General features: G+C 45.8%; 1 protein-coding gene across 2 annotated transcripts in view; it reads left to right on the plus strand.

The window, feature by feature from the left end:
• Positions 1–4,887: 4,887 nt before the first annotated feature.
• LOC112395523 (argonaute RISC component 1) overlaps positions 4,888–20,582 on the plus strand; it is a 30,088-nt gene continuing 14,393 nt past the window's right edge. Inside the window, exons 1-11 of one of the 2 annotated variants that reach the window (XM_024738768.1) lie at positions 4,888–5,120; positions 10,044–10,227; positions 12,488–12,608; positions 12,969–13,150; positions 13,549–13,685; positions 13,910–14,044; positions 14,195–14,282; positions 14,941–15,088; positions 19,147–19,266; positions 19,638–19,769; positions 19,896–20,029. In XM_024738768.1, coding sequence (XP_024594536.1) covers positions 5,096–5,120; positions 10,044–10,227; positions 12,488–12,608; positions 12,969–13,150; positions 13,549–13,685; positions 13,910–14,044; positions 14,195–14,282; positions 14,941–15,088; positions 19,147–19,266; positions 19,638–19,769; positions 19,896–20,029 — 1,406 coding nt within the window. In that variant the 5' untranslated portion in view covers positions 4,888–5,095. The remainder of the gene's footprint in view (positions 5,121–10,043; positions 10,228–12,487; positions 12,609–12,968; positions 13,151–13,548; positions 13,686–13,909; positions 14,045–14,194; positions 14,283–14,940; positions 15,089–19,146; positions 19,267–19,637; positions 19,770–19,895; positions 20,030–20,582) is intronic. The other variant, XM_024738769.1, reaches the window with a different exon arrangement.

Raw genomic sequence — 20,582 nt, forward strand, 5'->3', positions numbered from 1 at the left:
ACTTATACCAGCAGTGAATGCTATAGATTTTTGCTTATTTTCTTGAATCTTTCCACTTAGTCTTACTAATTTTAAAATTAGCAAGACTGTATATTCCTATTATATAATTGCAACAACTGCAATAAAGATTTTTTCTTATATACTTAATTTTATTTCTCTCTCTCTCTCTTTCTCTGACTCTCTCTGCTCTGGCTAAAATATCCAAAGCAGTATTAAAATAGTATTAGTGGTGAAGAGTGACCTCATTTATTCCTTAAAAACAGGAAAGCATCTCTGCTTCTCCACTAGCTAAAGATAGATATTCTATTATCTTGTTAAGGATGATTGATTTTAATTATTTTTATTAAGAATGGGTCTTAAAATTTATCAAATATTTTAATCTATTACAATTATCCTGTTACTTTTTGTTAATTTACCTATATGGTATATATTTATTTTTGAACCGTCCCTGAATTACCCTTATGCTTGTGATATGCTGCTCTTTTAATAATAATGTCATATAGTGTTGTAAAGAGTGTTGACCTTGGAACCATCCAGCATGGGTTCATGTTCTGCCTCTGTTAGTTGCAAGCTGTGTGATCTTGAGCAAGTTACTTAGCCTCTCTGTGTCTTCATTTTTTTTAATTTTTTTTAATTTTTAAAAAAGTTTATTTTATTCATTTTTGGCTGTGTTGGGTCTTCGTTGCTGCGCGCAGGCTTTCTCTAGTTGCGGCGAGCGGGGGCTACTGTTCGTTGCAGTGCGCGGGCTTCTCATTGCAGTGGCTTCTCTCATTGTGGAGCACAGGCTCTAGGAGCGCAGGCTTCAGTAGTTGCGACACGTGGGGCTCAGTAGTTGTGGCTCACGGGCTCTAGAGCACAGGCTCAGTAGTTGTGGCACACGAGCTTAGTTGCTCCGCGGCATGTGGGATCTTCCCGGACCAGGGATCGAACCCGTGTCCCCTGCATTGGCAGGCGGATTCTCAGCCCCTGCACCACCGGGGAAGCCCTTCATTTTTAAAAAAATTAATTAGTTAATTTGGCTGCGCTGGGTCTTAGTTGCAGCACGTGGGATCTTTGTTGTGGTGTGTGGGATCTTTTTTAGTTGCTGCATGCAGGATCTAGTTCCCTGACCAGGGATCAAACCTGGGCCCCCTGCATTGGGTGCATGGAGTCCTAACTGCTGGACCACCAGGGAAGTCCCTCTGTGTCTTTATTTTTAATGATAGTACCTGCCTGTGCTGTTTATTTACCTATTGCTTCTTAGCCCAAGCTCACCTATATGTTCTATGATGCAGCGGGATTTTTGTGAGGATTATGTGAGTTAACTTATGTAAAGTGTTGGAACAGTGCCTGACACTTAAGTAAATACTTAATAATGTTAAGTGTTAATATTATTATCATAATTTTAATTATTCTCTTACAGAATTCTGTAGGCTAGTATTTGACTTGTGATTTTTGCATCCATATTCCTGAGATCTCTTTTTGTAATATCATCATGTGATAAGAGGTGTGGATCTTTATCTGCTATTGTGAACAAATTAGGAAAATTCCCCTTTTTCTCAAGTTCTAGAACCATTCATATAACATGGAACAGAATTATCTCTTTAAGGAATGGTTGGAAATATTACACAGTAAACCTTCTGGGCCAGATACTGTTTGGTAATTTTTGATAATTTTCTCAGTGTCCTCCTCAGTTGTTGCTCAATTCTTGCTTTTTATTCTGTTTTGAATTTTTTAAAGGAAAAAAATTGTAGCTTAAACTTTTGATCAGGTATCAGATTCACTAGTCTATAGTTATGTAAAAAATTCTCTTGTATTTGTTAAATCTCTGTGATGAGTTTTAAAATTGGGGAGATAAATACGTTCACTGTCTTGATTGTGATGATGGTTTCGCAGATCGATACATATGTTAGAATTGATTAAATTGTATACTTTATGTGCAGTTTATGTATGTCAATGATAGCATAATTTTAAAAAGTCTACCGATTGCATAAGTCTTTTCAAAGTACAAGGTAACATTTATTAATTCCATTGTTCATGATTTCTGATTTTTAAAATTATCTCCTGAAATATTATACAAGAAATACATTTTATTATAGATAAAAAGAGATGGTGCATGCAGGAGGTGTTAGTGATTCATTTTCTGATAATAGGGTATACGATTTGTTTTATGTCTACTATACTGCCTTGATTTCATTGTTCCCAGGCTGTTTTATTAATATTTTAAAAAAGGAAAATATAGATTGGAGATACAGTTTTTTTCTTATGCCATTCTTGTTGTTTTGGGGCCAGGAAACTCTGGGTTTAGGGAAGGTGTGTAAGTGGAAAGATCTGAGGTCTGGCCTACGTAGGAGAGGCCCTTGGGTGTGACTTAGCTATGGATTGAGGTGGAAGGATTGAACTGGAAACAGAAGGAGCCAATAAGCTTTCTGGGAAGGTACATCAGGAGTTACTGAAAGAAGTCTGAATAAGAAAACAAGATACTATCTGGAATTCCTTTATACTCTACCACTTTGCCTAGCCAAGAGTGAAATCCTTGATGATGAAGACACTCTGCAGAGAGACCCTGCAAGGCCAGGGCAAGGCTTGACTCCACTAGCCACTTTGGAGGTGGATCAGAATAGTGACCAGTGCCTTTCCACAAAGTTAAGTGTGAGGCTTCATATTTAGAACAGGGGATTCAAACTCTTCTTAAGGAATGCTGAGCTTCTAGCTTAGTTACACCAAGGCAAAGATCTTGCTATTTCTGAGGATGTTTTGATGCCATCTATTTGATACAGATCAACCCAAATTTACTGATCATTCTGGGCACAGCTTGTGCGAACCACTAAAGGGGGACAGAAGTGCATCTGATATGGTCCCTGCTCTTAAAGAATTTAGAATGTAGTACAAGAGACAGACAGTAATTATGGTAGTAGCCAATACTTCACCTGCATTCTTCTAGGTACTGTTCTAAGGTCTTTATATATATTAATAACAGTCCAACGAGGTAGGTACTATTTTGACCCCCTAAAATAGGGGAGGAGGAAATTGGGACACACAGAAGTTAAGTAATTTTCACAGCTAGTAGTAAATGGCAGCACCAGGATTGGAACCAAAACAGTGTGGCTCTAGAGTCTTTGTTCTTAAGTTTATCTTGTAGAGCAGTAGTTCTTAAAATGTGGTCCCCAGGTCAGCAGCAGCAGCCCCATCTGGAAACTTACCAGAAACATGTATTCTTTGGGTCCCACCCAAGACCTACTGAATCACAAATTCTGGAGTTGGTGCTTAACATTCAGTGTTTTAACAAGCCCTCCAGGTGATTCTGATGCCTGCTATTTGAGAACCTCTGCTAGAGAAAAGCAAAGCATACTATGAAAAGTGTCAGAAATTAATCTTCCCAATGGATAGCAACTGGATATGGTCTCTCTCTTAAGTTCCTAGCCTTCTGCACAGCATCTAGTGTAAAGTAGGCATCAAAAAATACAGATGGATGCATACATATGAATGAATATATGGAAAAGTGATGTTTGAGCTGGGGTCTCTTACCACCTATCAATTGATGCAGACCAAATAGGAGAAATGTTCCCCGAAACCGTGAGACCAGCAAGGAGGTGATTGTGATACTTTTGGCAAGGTATGGTAAAGGTCTGCACCAGCACAAGGAGCCATCAGAAGAATGTCAGGGAGATCATGCGAGAGCAGTTCAGGAGGTAAACATGTCAGGTCTTTGTGAACAGCTGTATAGGGGAAGAAGCACGGGAGAGAGAGAAACTGTCATTTCTGGGATGAAGGTGCCCTTCGCAGAGACAGGAGGTATAGGACAAGCACGTTTGTGGGGGAAAGATAAGAGTTTGGATTTGGACTCTTGAAATTGGAAGTGCTGGTAGATCCAGGTGGAGCTGTCCAGCAGACACTTGGAAATATGAGTCTGAGACATGGTTGGAAATAGAGATTTGGAAGGATAGTTGAGCCATAAGAATGGATGAGACCTTTAAGGGAAAAGTGGAGAGTGGAATGAGAAGAGAGCTGGGTTTGAAACCATGGTGAACGCTGTTATTTAATGAATCAAAAGCAAGAGGGGGGCCCTTGAAGAAGGCTGAAAAGGGCTTAGGCAATAGGAGACCTCAGAAAATGCTGAAGCCAAGTAGAAGCCTCAAAAAGGAAGGAGAGGCAAAGTGTCAGATGCTGCAGAGAAATGAGTTGAAAATTATCCTTTGAATTTCGACACAAAAAGTGTTTTAAGTGACATGGTAGGGCAGAAACGGATTGACTGAGTTGAGGCGTGAGCTGTAGATGAGCAAGTGGAGACAGGTGTTTCCTAGGTCCCGCAGGTAGAGCTCAGGAGCTGCACTCAAGTTGAGACTGCGACATCTTCCAGGGTAGGCAGTCTCTTTCATATCTGTGGTCTCAGCGCCCGGTAGTCGGCCTGGAAGAGAGGGTGGCGTCAGTGAGTTCAGTGACTAGGGACGGAGAAAGGCTTCGCGGAGGCAATCGCTTTGCAGCCGAGGCTTGAAGGATGAGGGTGATTGGGAGGAGAGGTGGGAGGCAGGGCCCCTGGGTGACGGGGCTCTCGGAGTGTGTGAGGGTGACCTGGGAATGAGGTGGAAATGTGCGCGTGGCCCTGTGTGAAGGGGGGAGGCTGTGTGTAGGCTTGGAGGGACAGGTTTGGGGAAAAGACAAGGCCGGAGGCTGCTGCGGGGGGTTGTCCTCCCGCCCCGCCCCACTTAAGCCACTGCGTGGTTCCGCGGCGCCTCTACCGGAGCCCTCTCGCCGGGCTGCATGGCGACGGGTGACCGCCAGGGGCCGCTGCCTCCGGTCCCCGGTGCCCCCGCCCCTCTCCATTGGCCTTTGTTGCTGTCGGAGCGCCCCGTTTGACTCGTTCCCGTCCGCCCCCTGGGCCTGGCGGTCGCGCCTGCGCACTGGCAGCTGGCCGGGCGCTAGCTGGGGGAGCTGCTGCAGGCTCCGCGGCGGCGGCTGCAACGGAGGCTGCGGGGGCGGCGGCGCGAGCGGCCGGGCTTGGGGGGGTAGCCGAGCCCGGCCCGGGAGCCCAAGCAGCTAAAGTGCGGGGTACCTAGGCCCTTCACGCTGGACTCCACAGTCTCCGGGCCGCCTGACCTCCGCACGGGTATATGGGATGGAAGCGGGACCCTCGGGAGCAGGTAAGGGCCCCCGGCAGAGGGGCACGGTGCATGCTCCAAGGACTAGGGGACTCCCGCGTGAAGAGCAGGATTTCCGAGTGAGGAAAGGTTTCCTGAGTGAGGAAAGGGGCTCTTACCAGATGGGGGGCCCAGTTTGAAGGGGGCTGTGTGCAGTTCCGGGGGAAACCTTGTGAAGGGAGCTCAGAGACGGGGGCCATTTATCAAAGGAGGCTGTATGCACTCCTGGAGGTGGGAAGTGCTCTGGGAGAAGGGCCTGAACGCACGTAAGGACACTCGGAGATCCCGGGAGGCCTAGGGAGAGGCCCGGCAGGTGGCAGGGGGCGGGCCCCAGGTGTCCAGGAGAGGAGGGGGTCGACACAGATGGGCCCAGAGCTGCCGCATGCCGGGGGCGGGGGCTCAGCCGGGCTGGGCTGGGCTGATGTCTTTTGGGAGAAGGCGCCAGAGCTGGGCTGTGAGCTCCGCCCCAGCCGGGCCTGACGCGGGGGCGAGGGTCAGGGGGCAGTGGGTGGGGATCCAGCCCCGGGATCCCCCCCCCTGCCCAGTCTAGGGAGATGGAGCGGAGGCGCCGGAGCATGCGCGGAGGTGGCAGCTGGAACGGGTTGCCCGATGTGGTGGGGGCGTGGCCGCCCGAACCCCCCACCCCCAGACCCGCAGGTTGGCTTGGAAAAAGGAGCGCACTGTTGGGCTGCAGTCTCTCTTAGGTTATGCTGGCAGAGTACAAGTGGAAATGGGCCCCTTCCCCATCTTGGGGCTCTTGCACTTGGCCCTGAAAACCTTCAGTCATAATTTGCCAAGAATAGGTTGAGGGAAACTGCTAAAGTGCCTTATTCTGCCACTGGGATGAGGAAAGACTGGGATGGAAGCAATGTTTTAGGTTATGGACGGGTCCCCCTTGAAGACAGGCCTTGAAAAATGTGTTGGTTACTGAGGTACCAAGGCCAGGACCAGGTTTACCTAGAAGGGGTTTTCTGCCTGGTCTGCACAGTCCAACAGTGAGCAGAGTTGGGATCTTTTAATCCAAGGAAAATGACCTCTCTATTGAATGTCTCCTGAGTCGACAGCCTAATCTTTCTATACCTTAATATTTTTATGTTTGTTGTCCCCCACTGAGTATCTTTTCTTTTTCCTCTCTCTACTCCCCAGAAACTGTCAGGGCCATGTTATTAGACCCAAGGTCATCAAGCTAGCCTTTTGTCACAAATACGTTGTTTGGGGTAGGGGGAAGTCTATAGCCTTCACCATGGTGTCCCAGGTGATAGCCTTAACTTCTCCTTATTTACAATCAGGAGAAAAGGCGGTAAGAATAGAGGAGAAACTGAGGCAAGGCTGCCCCAAGAAGACCAGAGTCCCTGGATGTGTTGTGTAGTGGTGGCACCTCCTGTGTCCTGTCTCTTACCCTTTTGATGGGAGGAGCAGTCTGGACCTGGGAATCCTTTAGGTCTTGTCACACTACTTCCTCCCATTTGATCTCGGGGTTGAAGCATCTTTGTCTTTTATACCAGATCTAATCCCCTTAAGGAAATAGCTCCTGCCAACTCATTCTTCGAGTCATCCATTCAGTGATCTATAAGTGCTTAGTGACTACTTTCCCCAGGACAAAAACAACCTTGTAAAGGCTGTGTAAGCCTTAAGGTGGAATGCAGGGAGCAACTGACTTCAGAAAACTACTTCCTCCTTCCCTTAGGCCCCTTTCTCCATTCCAGGAGCTCTCCTGGTTTTCTGGGCTGGAGACTACTTGCAGCAACCCAGGGATTAGAGTAGTAGAGGTCCCAGAGGTCCAGATGGATTGCTGGGAGCTGGCACCCATACCAGATTGATCTATTATGGTGAATTCCTAATGGCCTCTAGAGTGATGAAAAAGTTGACTTTTTCTGGTTCATGTTACATATTTATAGCTTCTAAGGAAGGAACTAGAGCCTGGTATCTGGAGTTGGCTGTAGCCTAATGAGGCAGGCTTTACCTCATCAAAAGGTGTAATTGAAATTCATTCTGGAAGCTGTGAGTGGAGGGATCCCATAACTGCCTCCTTCCTAGGCTCGGACTATTTTCTTGGAGGTTTGAGGACACAGTACGTACACAAAGCAAGGTATTGTTGCTGGCTTCGCTGGGCTTATGGCCAGGTGTGCCTTCTGTGCTCAGGTGTGTTACAAGTACATATACTGGACTGGGAGCTCCCAGAGGGTAGAGGTGGTGTCTGATTTATCTGTGGAACCAACCAATGTCTAGGCCCTGACACAAGTATGTCTTTATTTTTTGAATTGAATCACATTCCAGTGTGAACATAAATGGTTAAGCACATGTGTGGATATTTAATAATTTGTGTGTACTCAGTGTGTGGACAAATTCTTTTTGGAGCGATTGGCCCTTTACTCTTTGCTTACCGGACAGCTAACCCAACCTTGAGTTTGTCTTTTGAGTGGGCTGTCTAGCTTATTGGGAGGTATGTGTGCCTCAGAACTGCAGGGAAGGAATCCCTGAGCCAGGCCTTTCAGCTCTGTTACTTTTCCTTCTCAGGGCTGGTTGAGGATGGGGGAGGGGGAGTGTCCTTTTCATAGCCCCTCCCTCCATGCTTTTGTCTGCAGGGAAGGGCCCCGCCCCTTTCCCCCAAGGCCCAAGCTTTGTCCTCTGTGCTGGGGCCCTCATCTGCATCACAAAGTGGCCGTCTGTCCCTGTCTGGGTCTGAAGGGAAGTGTCTCCCTTTCTCAGACTAAAAGCTGGGGGCAGGGTGGGGTTAGGGGAGGAACTTTGTACTGCTGTTAGGCTTGCAGGGGAGTGGAGTGGGAGAGAGGTTCTCTCTTCCTCCTGCCTTCCCTAGTTTGGGTATGAAGGGGAGGGTGGGGGCTCCTTGTTTTTCCAAAGCCTCCTAGGAGTGGAGGGTGCCTAATGCTAAGTCTGGTGTGTAGTCCTGTTTCTGGGAAAGAGAAGGTTTTGAGGCTAGAGTGTCTGTCCCATCCCCCATCATTTCTACCCAGCCCCTAGCTCTAGGGGATGTCTTTCTCCCAAGGCTCCTAACAATTATTCAGCCTGGGAGGCTAAGGAGGTGAATGGAATGTAAGAACTTGGGGAGGGAAAGGGTATCTCTTATCAGCTACTTCCACTAGGGTCATGTTTGTCCTGTGCTGGGTTTATAATTGTTTCTGAGCAGTGTGCAGGTGTTTGTTTGTGTGCTGTGTATGCTTGTGTGTTCTTCGTAGTGTGTCTATGGATCTGTTTGTTAATTCATTTAGTATCTATATATTGAACACCTATATGCCAGGCGCTGGAGATTCAGCAGTGACCAAGGCAGATACAGCCTGTATCTTTGAAGATCTCACAATCTAGGCTGGTGAGGGGTATGTGTATGAAGGTACACTGTCCAGGTCTAAGTATGTGTTTGGATGTGTATGTCTATCTATGGCTTGTGTATAATTTCTGTTCAGCTCTTTCTGGGGTATGTGGCCAGGTGCTAGTAGTTAGGCTTTCACTTCCCCAGGTAGCTGAATCCTGAAGGCCTTTTCTCCCCAGGCTGGGCTGCCATTCCCGTCTGTGTTTCCCTGTCTGTGGAGTAGGGTAGGCTTGACAGGTGGTTAGAAGGAGACATAGCAGCTTAGCTCTGGAAAGCATGCCCCTCCCTTGAATGGTTCTGACCTCTTCCTGACCCCCCTGCTGAGGATATGCCCCATCCCCCCAGCCTCGCCAACTGTGAAAGCAGATCTCTGGTAATGGGAGGTTCTGGGCTGTTTTGTCCCTCTTTCCTCCCACCTGGGCTGGTCCTCTGCTGGCAAAGACAATAGTAGATGCTGAGGGAGGGTTCTCTTAAGCAGTTTCCTCTTTTCTTCCCTTTCCCCTCAAGCTAGAAAATAAAACCACGGGCAGCAATCAGACTGGTGGCAATAGAGGAGAAAGTAGTGGGAGTTGGCCCTGCCCTAGCCCTTTCCCAAGGGCTGCCTCTGTCTTAAACCCCTTCTGCTACTGTCTGGGCCCTCTGTGTAGAAGGAGCTGTGGGCCTGGAAAGAATCTTGTATTCTTCTTCCCAGAAGCAGTAATCTCGTCTTCTCCAGGATGCTACTGTCTGCCCCTCCTTCCCAAATCCTCTACTCTAGTTTACTCTTGCCTCAGTCTCCTATATTTAGCCTGTTTTCATTCCCTAGCTTTTTCTTCTTTTGAACTTCTTCATTGTCTCCCCACTTGCAGCCCTGCTTCTTGCCCAGGCTCTCAACTCTAAACTGTCTTGCCCCAGCCCTAACTCCAGCCTTTCCTCCTTCCCAGTTCAAGCATTTTTGGGCTGTGACCTCCGGTTCCAGCCTCTTCACCAGCTCCGTGTTTCAGCCTCTCTCCTTTCCTTAGTCTCCAAAATCCATCCTTTTAGCCTTTTCTCCTTTTCTGCTCCATCCTCAGCCATTCGGTTGCCTTAATCTTTTCTCAGACACTGCCCTGTTCCTTGCGTGGCCTCCCCCCATCCGCCCGCCCCAGCACTTGGCCTTCTTTAGGTCTTCCTCCTGCCTGCAGTGCAGAGAAGCATTAAGATGATACTATTTTGTGTTCAGGATGGTGATGAGTGAAGTGAGCATCTGGCTGACAGATAATAAGGCTTTCTTGGTCTGCTAGATACCTGAAGGAGTCTTCATCTAGTAGAGGGAAGAAAGAGTTTTGTTACTAGAGCCAGATTTAGCCCATCTACTTAGCATGTAATAGGAAGATATTACATACTCATTTGATGAATTTAAGATAGACAACAAGGGTAATTTTCCTAACTGGAAAGAATTTTTAAAAAATGAGCCTGGGTTGTTTCAGCCAGTGGAAGCCCTCAGTTGGGTTGGGTAGTCAGGAAAGAGGCTTTTCCTACACTTTGCTGCTCCTGTTCTAGGAGGCCTTGTGCCTTCTCTGATCAGAGTGGTAAGGAAATTACCAGACTCTACCCTCACCAGCCTCTCTGTCTTGTAGCTGCAGGCACCTACCTGCCCCCCCTGCAGCAGGTGTTCCAGGCACCTCGCCGGCCTGGCATTGGCACCGTGGGGAAACCAATCAAGCTTCTGGCCAACTACTTTGAAGTGGACATCCCTAAGATTGACGTCTACCACTACGAGGTGGATATCAAGCCGGATAAGTGTCCTCGCAGAGTCAACCGGTAAGTAATGCACGTTTAAGCCACTAAGTCCAGTAGTCCTTATTTTCCTGAGTCTCACAGCCTTAAAAGGGAATCCAGAGGGGTAAAAGAAAAACTAGTAGAGGGTGATATCACCAAATTCAAGAAAGTTCTTGAGGAAGAGATTCTAAGTAAGGTAAATGTTGAAAAATATCACTGGATTTGGCTATTAGGAGACAATTGGTACCTATTGCCACAGTAGTTTCAGTAGAGGAGTTGGGCTAGTAATCTGACAGTGAGTTAAGGAATAAATGGAAGGTAATGTGGTAGGGATAGTGAGAACAGATAGCTTTTTTCTAGATAGCTTGATAGTGAAGCATGGGGAGAGAGGGAATATGTTGGCTAGAGAAGATTATAGGGGTCAAGTATAGTGCCTACTGCATTTCATTATTTGTTGAAATGAATAAATGAAAAGTTTTTAAGAATGAGACATGGGTATGTTTATAAACCGAGAAGGAGCTAGTGCAGGAGAGGTTAAAGGTACAAGACAGGAGAGGAGTGAGTGGGATGTCCTTGCTGAGGCAGGAGGACACATATATATATGCACAATGTAAAAAAAAAATTTAATATTACAGGAAGAGTAGCAATGAAAAATGTCTCGTATTACCCTGGCCTCCTGTCTCCTAGTCCCTTTCCCCAGATGCATTCATTATTACCATTCTTGAGTACACTTTCAGATATTTTTCTATGCATATGCAAGCATATATGTTTATAGAACATTTTTAAAGCACACAGAATACATAATCTTATATACACTGCTCTGCACCTTGCTTTTTTCCACTGAACAATATAATTTGGAAAGTAATATATATCAGTACCTACATATCTGTCTCATTCTTTTGCATAGCTTCATAGATATTCCATTGAATGGATATATTATAACCTATTTAATAAATCTATTCAGGAACATTTAGGTTGAGTCTAAACTTTTGCTACAAAAGTGAAACTGTGTAGAATATTAATATAGATACATTTTTGCATGCAGATACAAGTGTATCTGTAGGATAAGTTCCTAGGCTGGAATTGCTGGCGTAATACATTTAAAATTTTTGAGATGTTGCCAGGTTTTTTTAAGGTAAGTTGTACCAATTTATACTCCCATCAGTAAGGTATCCCCCCATATCCGCACCAATTCTGTATATTGGATTTTTTAGTTGTTGGCATTCTGATAAGTAGAGAATTATATCTTGGTCTAATTTTAAATTGTATTTCTCTACTGAGTGAAGTTGAACATATTTTCAGATGTTTAAAAATTATATATGGAAGGGATATTTCAAGTGTGAGAGGAAAGAAAGAGGAAAAGAGGCAAGTGTATATAAATGTATTTGTTTATATGTCTGGGAACTTGAGGGTGGCCTTGCCTTCTATGTTGTACTCCTTTCAAAATTATTAAAGATGCTTTTTGATCTGAGGTAGGAGTGGATTCTGTCGTTAGGCGGGTAGTGGAGAAGGTTTGACACAATCTATGAGGATGGAAGTGATCAGAGATATGAAAAAGATTGCTGGGCAGCACCGAGGCCTAATTGGCATTAAAACCATGTGTTTACAGTTGCTTCCAATGTATAGTTTGAGTCTTTTTATCCAATAGTATTCAAGAGCTTTGGTTTAGAAAGTGAAGAGTTCAGATGGTTGGATGGACTGGGATTTTGAAGGCTAGATGGATACTCTGGAATCTAAGTAGCAGAGGACAGGAACTGAAATCAGGAAAGAGATGATAATGGAGAGAAAACAGGGTGGTAGAACTAAGGACTTCAGAGAGATGGAAGAGGTGAGGTTCTTCTTCCACACTTTATTCCTATTCCAATTCAGGTCTCTTCCCATCTGCCTTTGTTGATTATCAGCTTGAGGATTGGAGCAACCTAGATTTTGTTCCTGATTCTGGACAGACCCTGAGATTAAGCCCTTCTCCCCTCAGCCTCCCCCTCTGCTCAGAAGGCACTCACAACCACTCTTTTAGGTCCTTCAGAGCCTGGGTGATCCGAGGACCAAAAATATCACCTGGGAGTGTGCTAGAAACGTAGAATTTCAGACTTTGCTCTAAATCTGCTGAATCAGAACCTGCATTTTAGATCTCTAGGTGGTTCATATGAATGTTGAAGCTTGAGAAGCACTGCTTAGAATAGAGATTAGTAGCTGGTAGGACAGAATATAGTAGATGGGACATTGCCTGGAGTTTAAATTACTTCCAAGAGCTTGAAGTAGTAGTCTTTCAGCTTCCACTGGCCTTTCCTATTCCCCACAGGGAAGTGGTGGAATACATGGTCCAGCATTTCAAGCCTCAGATCTTTGGTGATCGCAAGCCCGTGTATGATGGAAAGAAGAACATTTACACTGTCACAGCACTGCCCATTGGCAATGAACGGGTAAGGTTGGGAGTCAGGCTGGACCTGTGTCAGGGGTCTGGGGAGGGACAGAACTCAACTAAGCCTGTTTGGAGTCTGGCAGTCCAGAGATCCCTTTCGTCTTTTGTGCTGAGAAAGTGTGTTTTAGGATGAGGGATGGGTAGGTGCTGATGTTTATTTAGCCTCTTGTATGTCTGTCCCTGTCCAAACAGACTGAGACTAAGGGGCTGGATTTACTCTGAAGTTCTCATTGTGAGTCCCTATCAGCTTAAGAAGCAGATTCTGGGAAATCTATGGGGTGAAGGATAATAGGGGCAAGGCAGGGAATATTGGACTGTGGGACAGCATCAGCAATCTTTCACCCCTTTCTCTTTCCTGAAGGTTGACTTCGAGGTGACAATCCCTGGGGAAGGGAAGGATCGAATCTTCAAGGTCTCCATCAAGTGGCTAGCCATTGTGAGCTGGCGCATGCTGCATGAGGCCTTGGTTAGTGGCCAGATCCCCGTTCCCCTGGAGTCTGTGCAAGCCCTGGATGTGGCCATGAGGCACCTGGCATCCATGAGGTACTGGGTGTAGTTAGTATCTGGGCTACAAGTGGTGGCAGAAGTGCTGTGGGAGGAGGAGGGGAATGAGCGTATATTAAGGTCCCACCGTGTGCCTTTCAAATAAAAAATTCTTTGAAGCCCTACCATATACCAGGCAAGTGTGCATATACATTTAGATGGTTTAAAGCTTTGGCCCTGTCCCTTTTAGATATCTTTGGACCTCACCCCATCTGTCCCTGCAGGGCAGTAAAAGGGGAGAGACTTGCACAAGGTCAGTCACACAACTAGTAAAGGATCAGAGCTGGAATTAAAGCCCTGGTGTCCTGCCTTCCAGGCCAGGGCTCCTCCGTGCCCAGGATGCCTCACAGGGTGGGGGCCTGTGCCCGAGGGACCAGTTCTCTGCCTGTCCCTGCCAGGTACACCCCTGTGGGCCGCTCCTTCTTCTCACCGCCTGAGGGCTACTACCACCCGCTGGGGGGTGGGCGCGAGGTCTGGTTCGGCTTTCACCAGTCTGTGCGCCCTGCCATGTGGAAGATGATGCTCAACATTGATGGTGAGTGGGGAGAGCTATGGAGCCAGGGGCACCCTGAGTCCAGTGACCACACTCCCAGCCTCATCCCTCCCAGCTCTGTAACCACACTCCTAGTCTAATCCCTACAGCCCTGGGACCCCTCCCCCATCCCAATATCCTATAAAGAAGAGGGTGTAAAGAGCAGTGCTTCCATTTATTCTGGAAGACAGAACCTGAGCTGAGCTGTACTTACCATGTCCCCACAGTCTCAGCCACTGCCTTCTACAAGGCGCAGCCAGTGATTGAGTTCATGTGTGAGGTGCTGGACATCAGGAACATAGATGAGCAGCCCAAGCCCCTCACGGACTCTCAGCGTGTGCGCTTCACCAAGGAGATCAAGGGTGAGGACCCAGCCAGGCGGGGAGGGGAATCAGTGCTACTTTCTCTTTAGTCCTAAAAGGAAATCCCCTTGGGATATATTCAGGGGAGAGGCCAAGCCTGGGCACATGAGCAACCTTTTCCAACCCTGACAAGCAGTGTGTGTGTCCCAGGCCTGAAGGTGGAAGTGACCCACTGTGGACAGATGAAGAGGAAATACCGCGTGTGTAATGTTACCCGCCGCCCTGCCAGCCATCAGACGTAAGTTGACAGGGCTGCTAAGCCATACTGTTGGTGGAAGAGGGCCGATACTTCAACATACTCTGTTCACTTTCTCTGCACCCACACCTGGCCCTGAGGATGAGCCCTGTTTTTGAAGATAAGCTGTGGGAATTTGGCATCCCTCCCCTAACCTTCCCAGATCCATTGATACTCTCCCTACCATTTTTATCTTCTTGGTCTCCACCTTTCCTTCTTGGGCGTTTACTGGAGAGCAGGTGTCTTTCTCTGGCTTCTTTCTCAGTTCTATAAATGTTAGGATCTCTCTCAACTTATTCTTCCTCCTGAAAAAGCAAGTTGAGATCCTAGGCTAGACCCTTGGGTAAGTTGTCACTGATTCCATCTACCTCCTTCACTTCAGACTGTGCTGGACTGTGAGTGCCTACTGTGTGTCAGGCTTCATGCACAACACTGGACATACAGATGAGTCAGATATGATCTGACCGTTGTGGAACTTGCCTTTCAAATCTTTGGCTTCACTCTTGGAGCCCTGTATTTCCTCTGCTTTCCTATGAGTGGTGGGAGTGCTCAAAGAGGTTGGATAGGGATGAAGTCAAGTCTGGCGCTTCCCATGGTTGTAGGTCTAGAAAGGTGTTACTGAATGCTGGGCCATGACACTTCTTTCCCTTCCCCCAAACAGGTTTCCTTTGCAGCTGGAGAGTGGACAGACTGTGGAGTGCACAGTGGCACAGTATTTCAAGCAGAAATATAACCTTCAGCTCAAGTATCCCCACCTGCCCTGCCTGCAAGTTGGCCAGGAACAAAAGCATACCTACCTGCCCCTAGAGGTGAGACTGCCAAGTAATGGCCTGGCTGGGGAACAAGCATGGTACCGGCACACTGATCATCAGAGGTCTATTCTTCCATTTGTAGTCTCTCATCATTTTTAGGTTTGGAAAATTGATGTTCTGAGAGGTCATTCTGTGAAATGTAGGCCTCATTCTTAACTGCTGAGTTCTTTACTTATCCCACATCCTGCTCTCGTATTCTTTCAGGACTGCCAGGCAGAGGCGAAAGCTGTATTTACTGTTTAATAAGTAATTAGTTAATTCAGTACAGAGATTTCAGATACCTACACTCATGTCCTCTTAATTTCTCTTTCCCTGTCTGGAGCTGGGGATCTAAATGACCTAAAGATACAAGTATACTTTATTTTACAGAAAATGGACATGAATGTTACCTGTAACGTGAATTCTATATCCCCAGTGATCAATGTGATCCTTTTTTAAAAAAATTAATTAATTTATGTTTGGCTGCATTGGGTCTTCATTGCTATGTGCGGGCTTTCTCTAGTTGTGGCAAGCGGGGGCTACTCTTCGTTGCGGTGCGCAGGCTTCTCATTGCGGTAGCTTCTCTTCCTGAGGAGCGCAGCCTCTAGGTTCACGGGCTCAGTAGTTGTGGCTCAAGGGCTCAGTAGTGGCTTGCGGGCTCTAGAGTGCAGGCTCAGTAGTTGTGGCGCATGAGCTTAGTTGCTCCGTGGCATGTGGGATCTTCCCAGACCAGGGCTCGAACCTGTGTCCCCTGCATTGGCAGGCATCAGATTCTTAACCACTGTGCCACGAGGGAAACCCAATGTGTTCCTTTTGAAAAAGTTTTCGCTCCAAGATTTGTCATATTTTTACGCTTCAGCAGACCTTTGAAATTCTGCAATTAAGGAAAGAATAGTAATGCTCTTAAGTCATTACTTAAGTCATTACTTAAGTAATGCTTTTAAGTCATTTGCATTAAGTCATAGAATGCAAATGGAGAACCACTGGGCTGTATTTGGTTTTCTATACACTAGCCAAAATGTCTAATGAGAAACTGTCTCTGACTGCTTCATTGTCTAGTCTAGTGCTGGTCAAAGTGTGGTCAGTGGACCAGGAGCATAGGTATTACCTGAGAGCTTGTTTGAAACGTAGACTCTCAGGTTCCACCTAGACCTACTGAATCAGTATCTGTTATAACAGAATCTAAAGAGGATTCATATGAACATTTAAGTTGGAAAAGCACTAGCCTAGATGACCGTCTTACTCTGTTCTAGCAGCAGGAGTCAGATAGCTGGGACCAAAACTTAAGCCTTCTTTCTGTGAGCTTTTGGGATTTCAGAACTAACCAGAGGAAATTAGGCTGAAGGGAGAAGAGATCCCAAAGCCCAAGAACTCTGACTTAGTAATAGCTGCTGATGCACAGAAAGTGGGATGAAGACAGTATGTTCTCTGAGATGTAAACAGAAGTCTTTAACGGCAGTTACAGCTAAGTAGATAGGCTTTGGGTAATATCTACTGCAAGCTGAGATTTGTTAGCAAATTGACATTACTTCTGTTTAAACAGTAGTTTCCAAGGTGAATAACTTATGTATTTTGATTTTTACTGTTGCTTGTTTATTTAACAAATATTTATTGAACTCCTACTATGAGTCATACACTCTTAGGTGTGGGGAAAGCAGAGATTAACAAGACAGATAAAGTCCCTGCTGTCATGGAGCTTATAATCTAGAAGGGGGAGATAGATAATAAGTTGATAAATAAGATAGTTTCAGTTGGTGGTAAGTGCTATAAGAATAATAAAACAGGTTAAGGGGATAGTCATAAGGGTGGAGCGGGTTGGAGATTCACTTTAGTTATTGTGGTCAGGGAAGGCTTCTTTTTTTTTTTTTCTTTTTGGCCACACTGACAGCATGTGGAACTTCCCCAACCAGGGATCAAACCTGTGCGAGTGCAGAATCTTAACCACTGGACCACCAGGGAAGATTTCTTTTAGGAGACATTTGAGTTGAGTCCCAAATTATGAGATAGAACCAACCTTTTACAACCTGAAGGAAGAGCCTTCCAGGCAAGAGTTTAATAGTGAGCACAAAGGCTCTAAAGCAGCAGAGAGCTTGGATCTTCTTAGAGAGACAGAAGGCTTAGTGCCTGGTATGTAGTGTATGAGGGGAGAAGTAGTAGGAGAAGATTTTGGAGAGAGGTACAGGGTCAAATCACATAGGCTATTGTAGGTGATAGTTTTTTTTAGAATTGCTTTATTGAGAAATAATTCACATTCCATAAAACTCACCCTCTTAAAATGTACAATTCAGTGGGTTTTAGTTAATTCACAGAGTTGCGCAACCATTACCGTTGTCTGATTCTAAAACATTTTCATCGCCCTCAGAAGAAAGCCCATACCCATTAATAGTCACTTACCATTCCTTCTGCCCTCCTCACCAGCCCCTACTAACCACTGATCTACTTCTGTCTCTGTGGATTTGCCTATTCTAGACATTTCATATAAATGGAATTATATAATATATGGCCTTTTTTTAAGTGGCCTATTTCACTTAACGTAATGTCTTCAGGGTTCATCTGTATTGTAGCATATGTCAGAATTCCCTTCCTTTTTAAGGCTGAATAATATTTCGATGTATGTATATACTGCATTTTGTTTGTCTGTTCATTCATTGATGGACACTTGGGTTGCATTCACCTTCTAGCTATTATGAATAATGCTGCTATGAATATAGGCGTACAAATATTTGTTCTAGTCCCTGCTTTCATTTCTTTTGAGTACATACCCAGAAATGGAATTACTGGATCATATGGTAATTCTGTGTTTAATTTTTTGAGGAATCACCATACTGTTTTCCACAGCAGCTGTACCATTTTACATTCCCACCAGCAATGCACAAGGGGTCCAATTTGTCTACATCCCTGCTTTAGTCTTTTTTCCAGTGTTGATTCTGTAGTTGAAATTATCTGTAAAGAGTTCTACAACTTTAAGTTACCTTCAAGAGAGCAACCTCACAAATTTTAACAATTCTGGATTTTCATTAAGGGAATTGACTAATTCTTTGAGGTACAGAGTCTAAGGGCAGGTGACCTTGTCCTGGTTTTCCCTACCATTGTTCAGCATGAACTCTGGAAGTTAGGCAGAGAAGCAGTACTTGGTGTATTGGCCCTATGGGAACAAGTTTTACATTTCATTTCATCTAAATCCTCACAACAGCTTCAGGAGACAGCTAATGCTTTTTCCAGTGGCTAAAATTAAAGAAGCAGAGTCTTAGAGTGGTTAAGAGTCCTACCCAAGGTAGCATCTTCTAGAATTGGCAAAGCTAGACTTCAAACTCAAGTGTTCTTGAGTTCTCTCTACTTTGCCAAAAGGCTTCCTGTTCACTGCTTCCTGAATATAGTATATTGGGCAATGGAAGTCTTATATATCACTAGAAAGTCTTTTCTGATCTCCTTTGTGTTCTCTTGGGCCCAATACAGAGAACCATGTGGCAGGATGTTCCTCACACCAACAGAGCACACTGTCAGTCAACAGACAGTGATTTCTATAGTCCAAGGGCTCAGTGATCATCTGTAGGCTCGGGCTCAAGAGTTGAGTCACTGCTAGTTCTCCTGGTGTGTTGCAGTGTGGAACGACTGACTGCCTGCTACCATTGGAGAGCTGTCTGCTATCTAGGCATCCAGTTTGTGTGTATTGAGTTTTTTTAGTATTAAGAAGAGCTCTAGACTGGGTCCTTTGGTAAATAATAATTTATGCTACAACTTACTGAGTGTTTACAGTGTTCAGAACTGTACTTGGTTCTTTAAGTGCTTTATTTAATTTAGTCTCCAGACAGTCCTAGGAGATTGTTACTGTTCTCCCTATTTAATATATGAGCCCTGAGCCCAGATCTGCCTCTGGATCCTAAGCTCTTAATCACGAAGTGGCTGTATTACCTTTTGTATTGCACGTGGATATTTTCTAACTTACCTGTCTATGAACAAGGAATTTTCTAGTCCATTTCCCAGGACTGACAGCCACGTCCTCTTCCCTTACTACGGGGCTCCGGGTATAAGATGAACTATACTCAGGCCAGCGGTACGTATTCTTGTTTCCTTAGGTCTGTAACATTGTGGCTGGGCAGCGCTGCATTAAGAAGCTGACTGACAACCAGACTTCAACCATGATAAAGGCTACAGCTAGATCGGCCCCAGACAGACAAGAGGAGATCAGCCGCCTGGTCAGTGAGGATGCAGAGAAACGTATGCTTGGTTGCTCAGTCATGGGAGTCCCTGGTAGCACAGATGCCTTTCTGCCCTGGCAGCACCCTTAGGAAAACAAAAGTCTGGATTTGTTACCTGGGACTCCATAGGACTGCTCTTGCTTCTTGACCCTGTAGCTACTTTGTTTCCTATCTCTTTTTCTCTCCTGTATTACTTCCCTATGTTATCCATTCCCACTTACCTCATCTTCCACTTCCCCCCAACCCCCTTTTTAGGGCTATTTCTTGCCAGCCTCAGCTGTTCTTCAGGGCTTTCTGCTTGGGACCCGGAAGGTGAGCAGTATTGCCAAGCTACTGCTCTCCTGAGATCCCCTTCTTTTGTCTTACAGATGAAGAATGCCAGCTACAACCTAGATCCCTACATCCAGGAATTTGGGATCAAGGTGAAGGATGACATGACGGAGGTGACGGGGCGAGTGCTGCCGGCGCCCATCTTGCAGTACGGCGGCCGGGTGAGCAGGGTCAGGGCCAGACAACATCTCTGGGACATGTGGGGGGAGGTTGGGTTGTATAGCCCGTGGCTTTTGCTCCCCTACGCACCTGGCTCTACTGAGGCTCACCTGGACGCCCCCTTTGCCTATCCCCAGAACCGGGCCATTGCGACACCCAATCAAGGTGTCTGGGACATGCGGGGGAAACAGTTCTACAATGGAATTGAGATCAAAGTCTGGGCCATTGCCTGCTTCGCACCCCAAAAACAGTGTCGAGAAGAAGTGCTCAAGTAAGGAGGTTGGGTGTATGGATGGAAGGGTGGGAAGGACCCTAGAGCTGCGTAACTTCCTCTACTCCCAGGGGGCCACGATTTGATCTGTAGTCTGTTCCTTCTGAGTCTTGACTCTCCCCACCTGTGCTGTCTGGCTCACACTTCTGCCTGCTTCTTTTCTGTCCATCTGTGGTCAGGAGTCTTGATAAGGAGCCATATCTGTGTCAGAGATGATGATTTCAGGACATGAATCTCCTAAGGGAGACCTGAATTATTTTATTGTTATAATCATTAACATGGGTGGTAAACAGTAGTAGTGATGACTATAATGTTTGTGCCAACATTGTACCTAATTTTATGTTCTCTTATTTCATCTTCACAGTGAGTAGGTGGTGGTATTTCCATTTTCAGGAGACTGAGGCTCAAAGAGGTTAAGTAACTTGTACAAGGTTTGCATATCAAGAAAGTGTCAGATTGGAATCAAATCAGTTCTGAGGTTTCAAAGCTTATATTCCTAATTGGAAATAAAAGTTCAGCTGGTACTCTGAGCTGTCCTTTCCTGTGCACAGAA

The sequence above is a fragment of the Neophocaena asiaeorientalis genome, unplaced genomic scaffold, assembly GCF_003031525.2.
Source record: "Neophocaena asiaeorientalis asiaeorientalis breed wild unplaced genomic scaffold, Neophocaena_asiaeorientalis_V1.1 scaffold106, whole genome shotgun sequence".
In the NCBI taxonomy this organism is placed as follows: domain Eukaryota; kingdom Metazoa; phylum Chordata; class Mammalia; order Artiodactyla; family Phocoenidae; genus Neophocaena; species Neophocaena asiaeorientalis.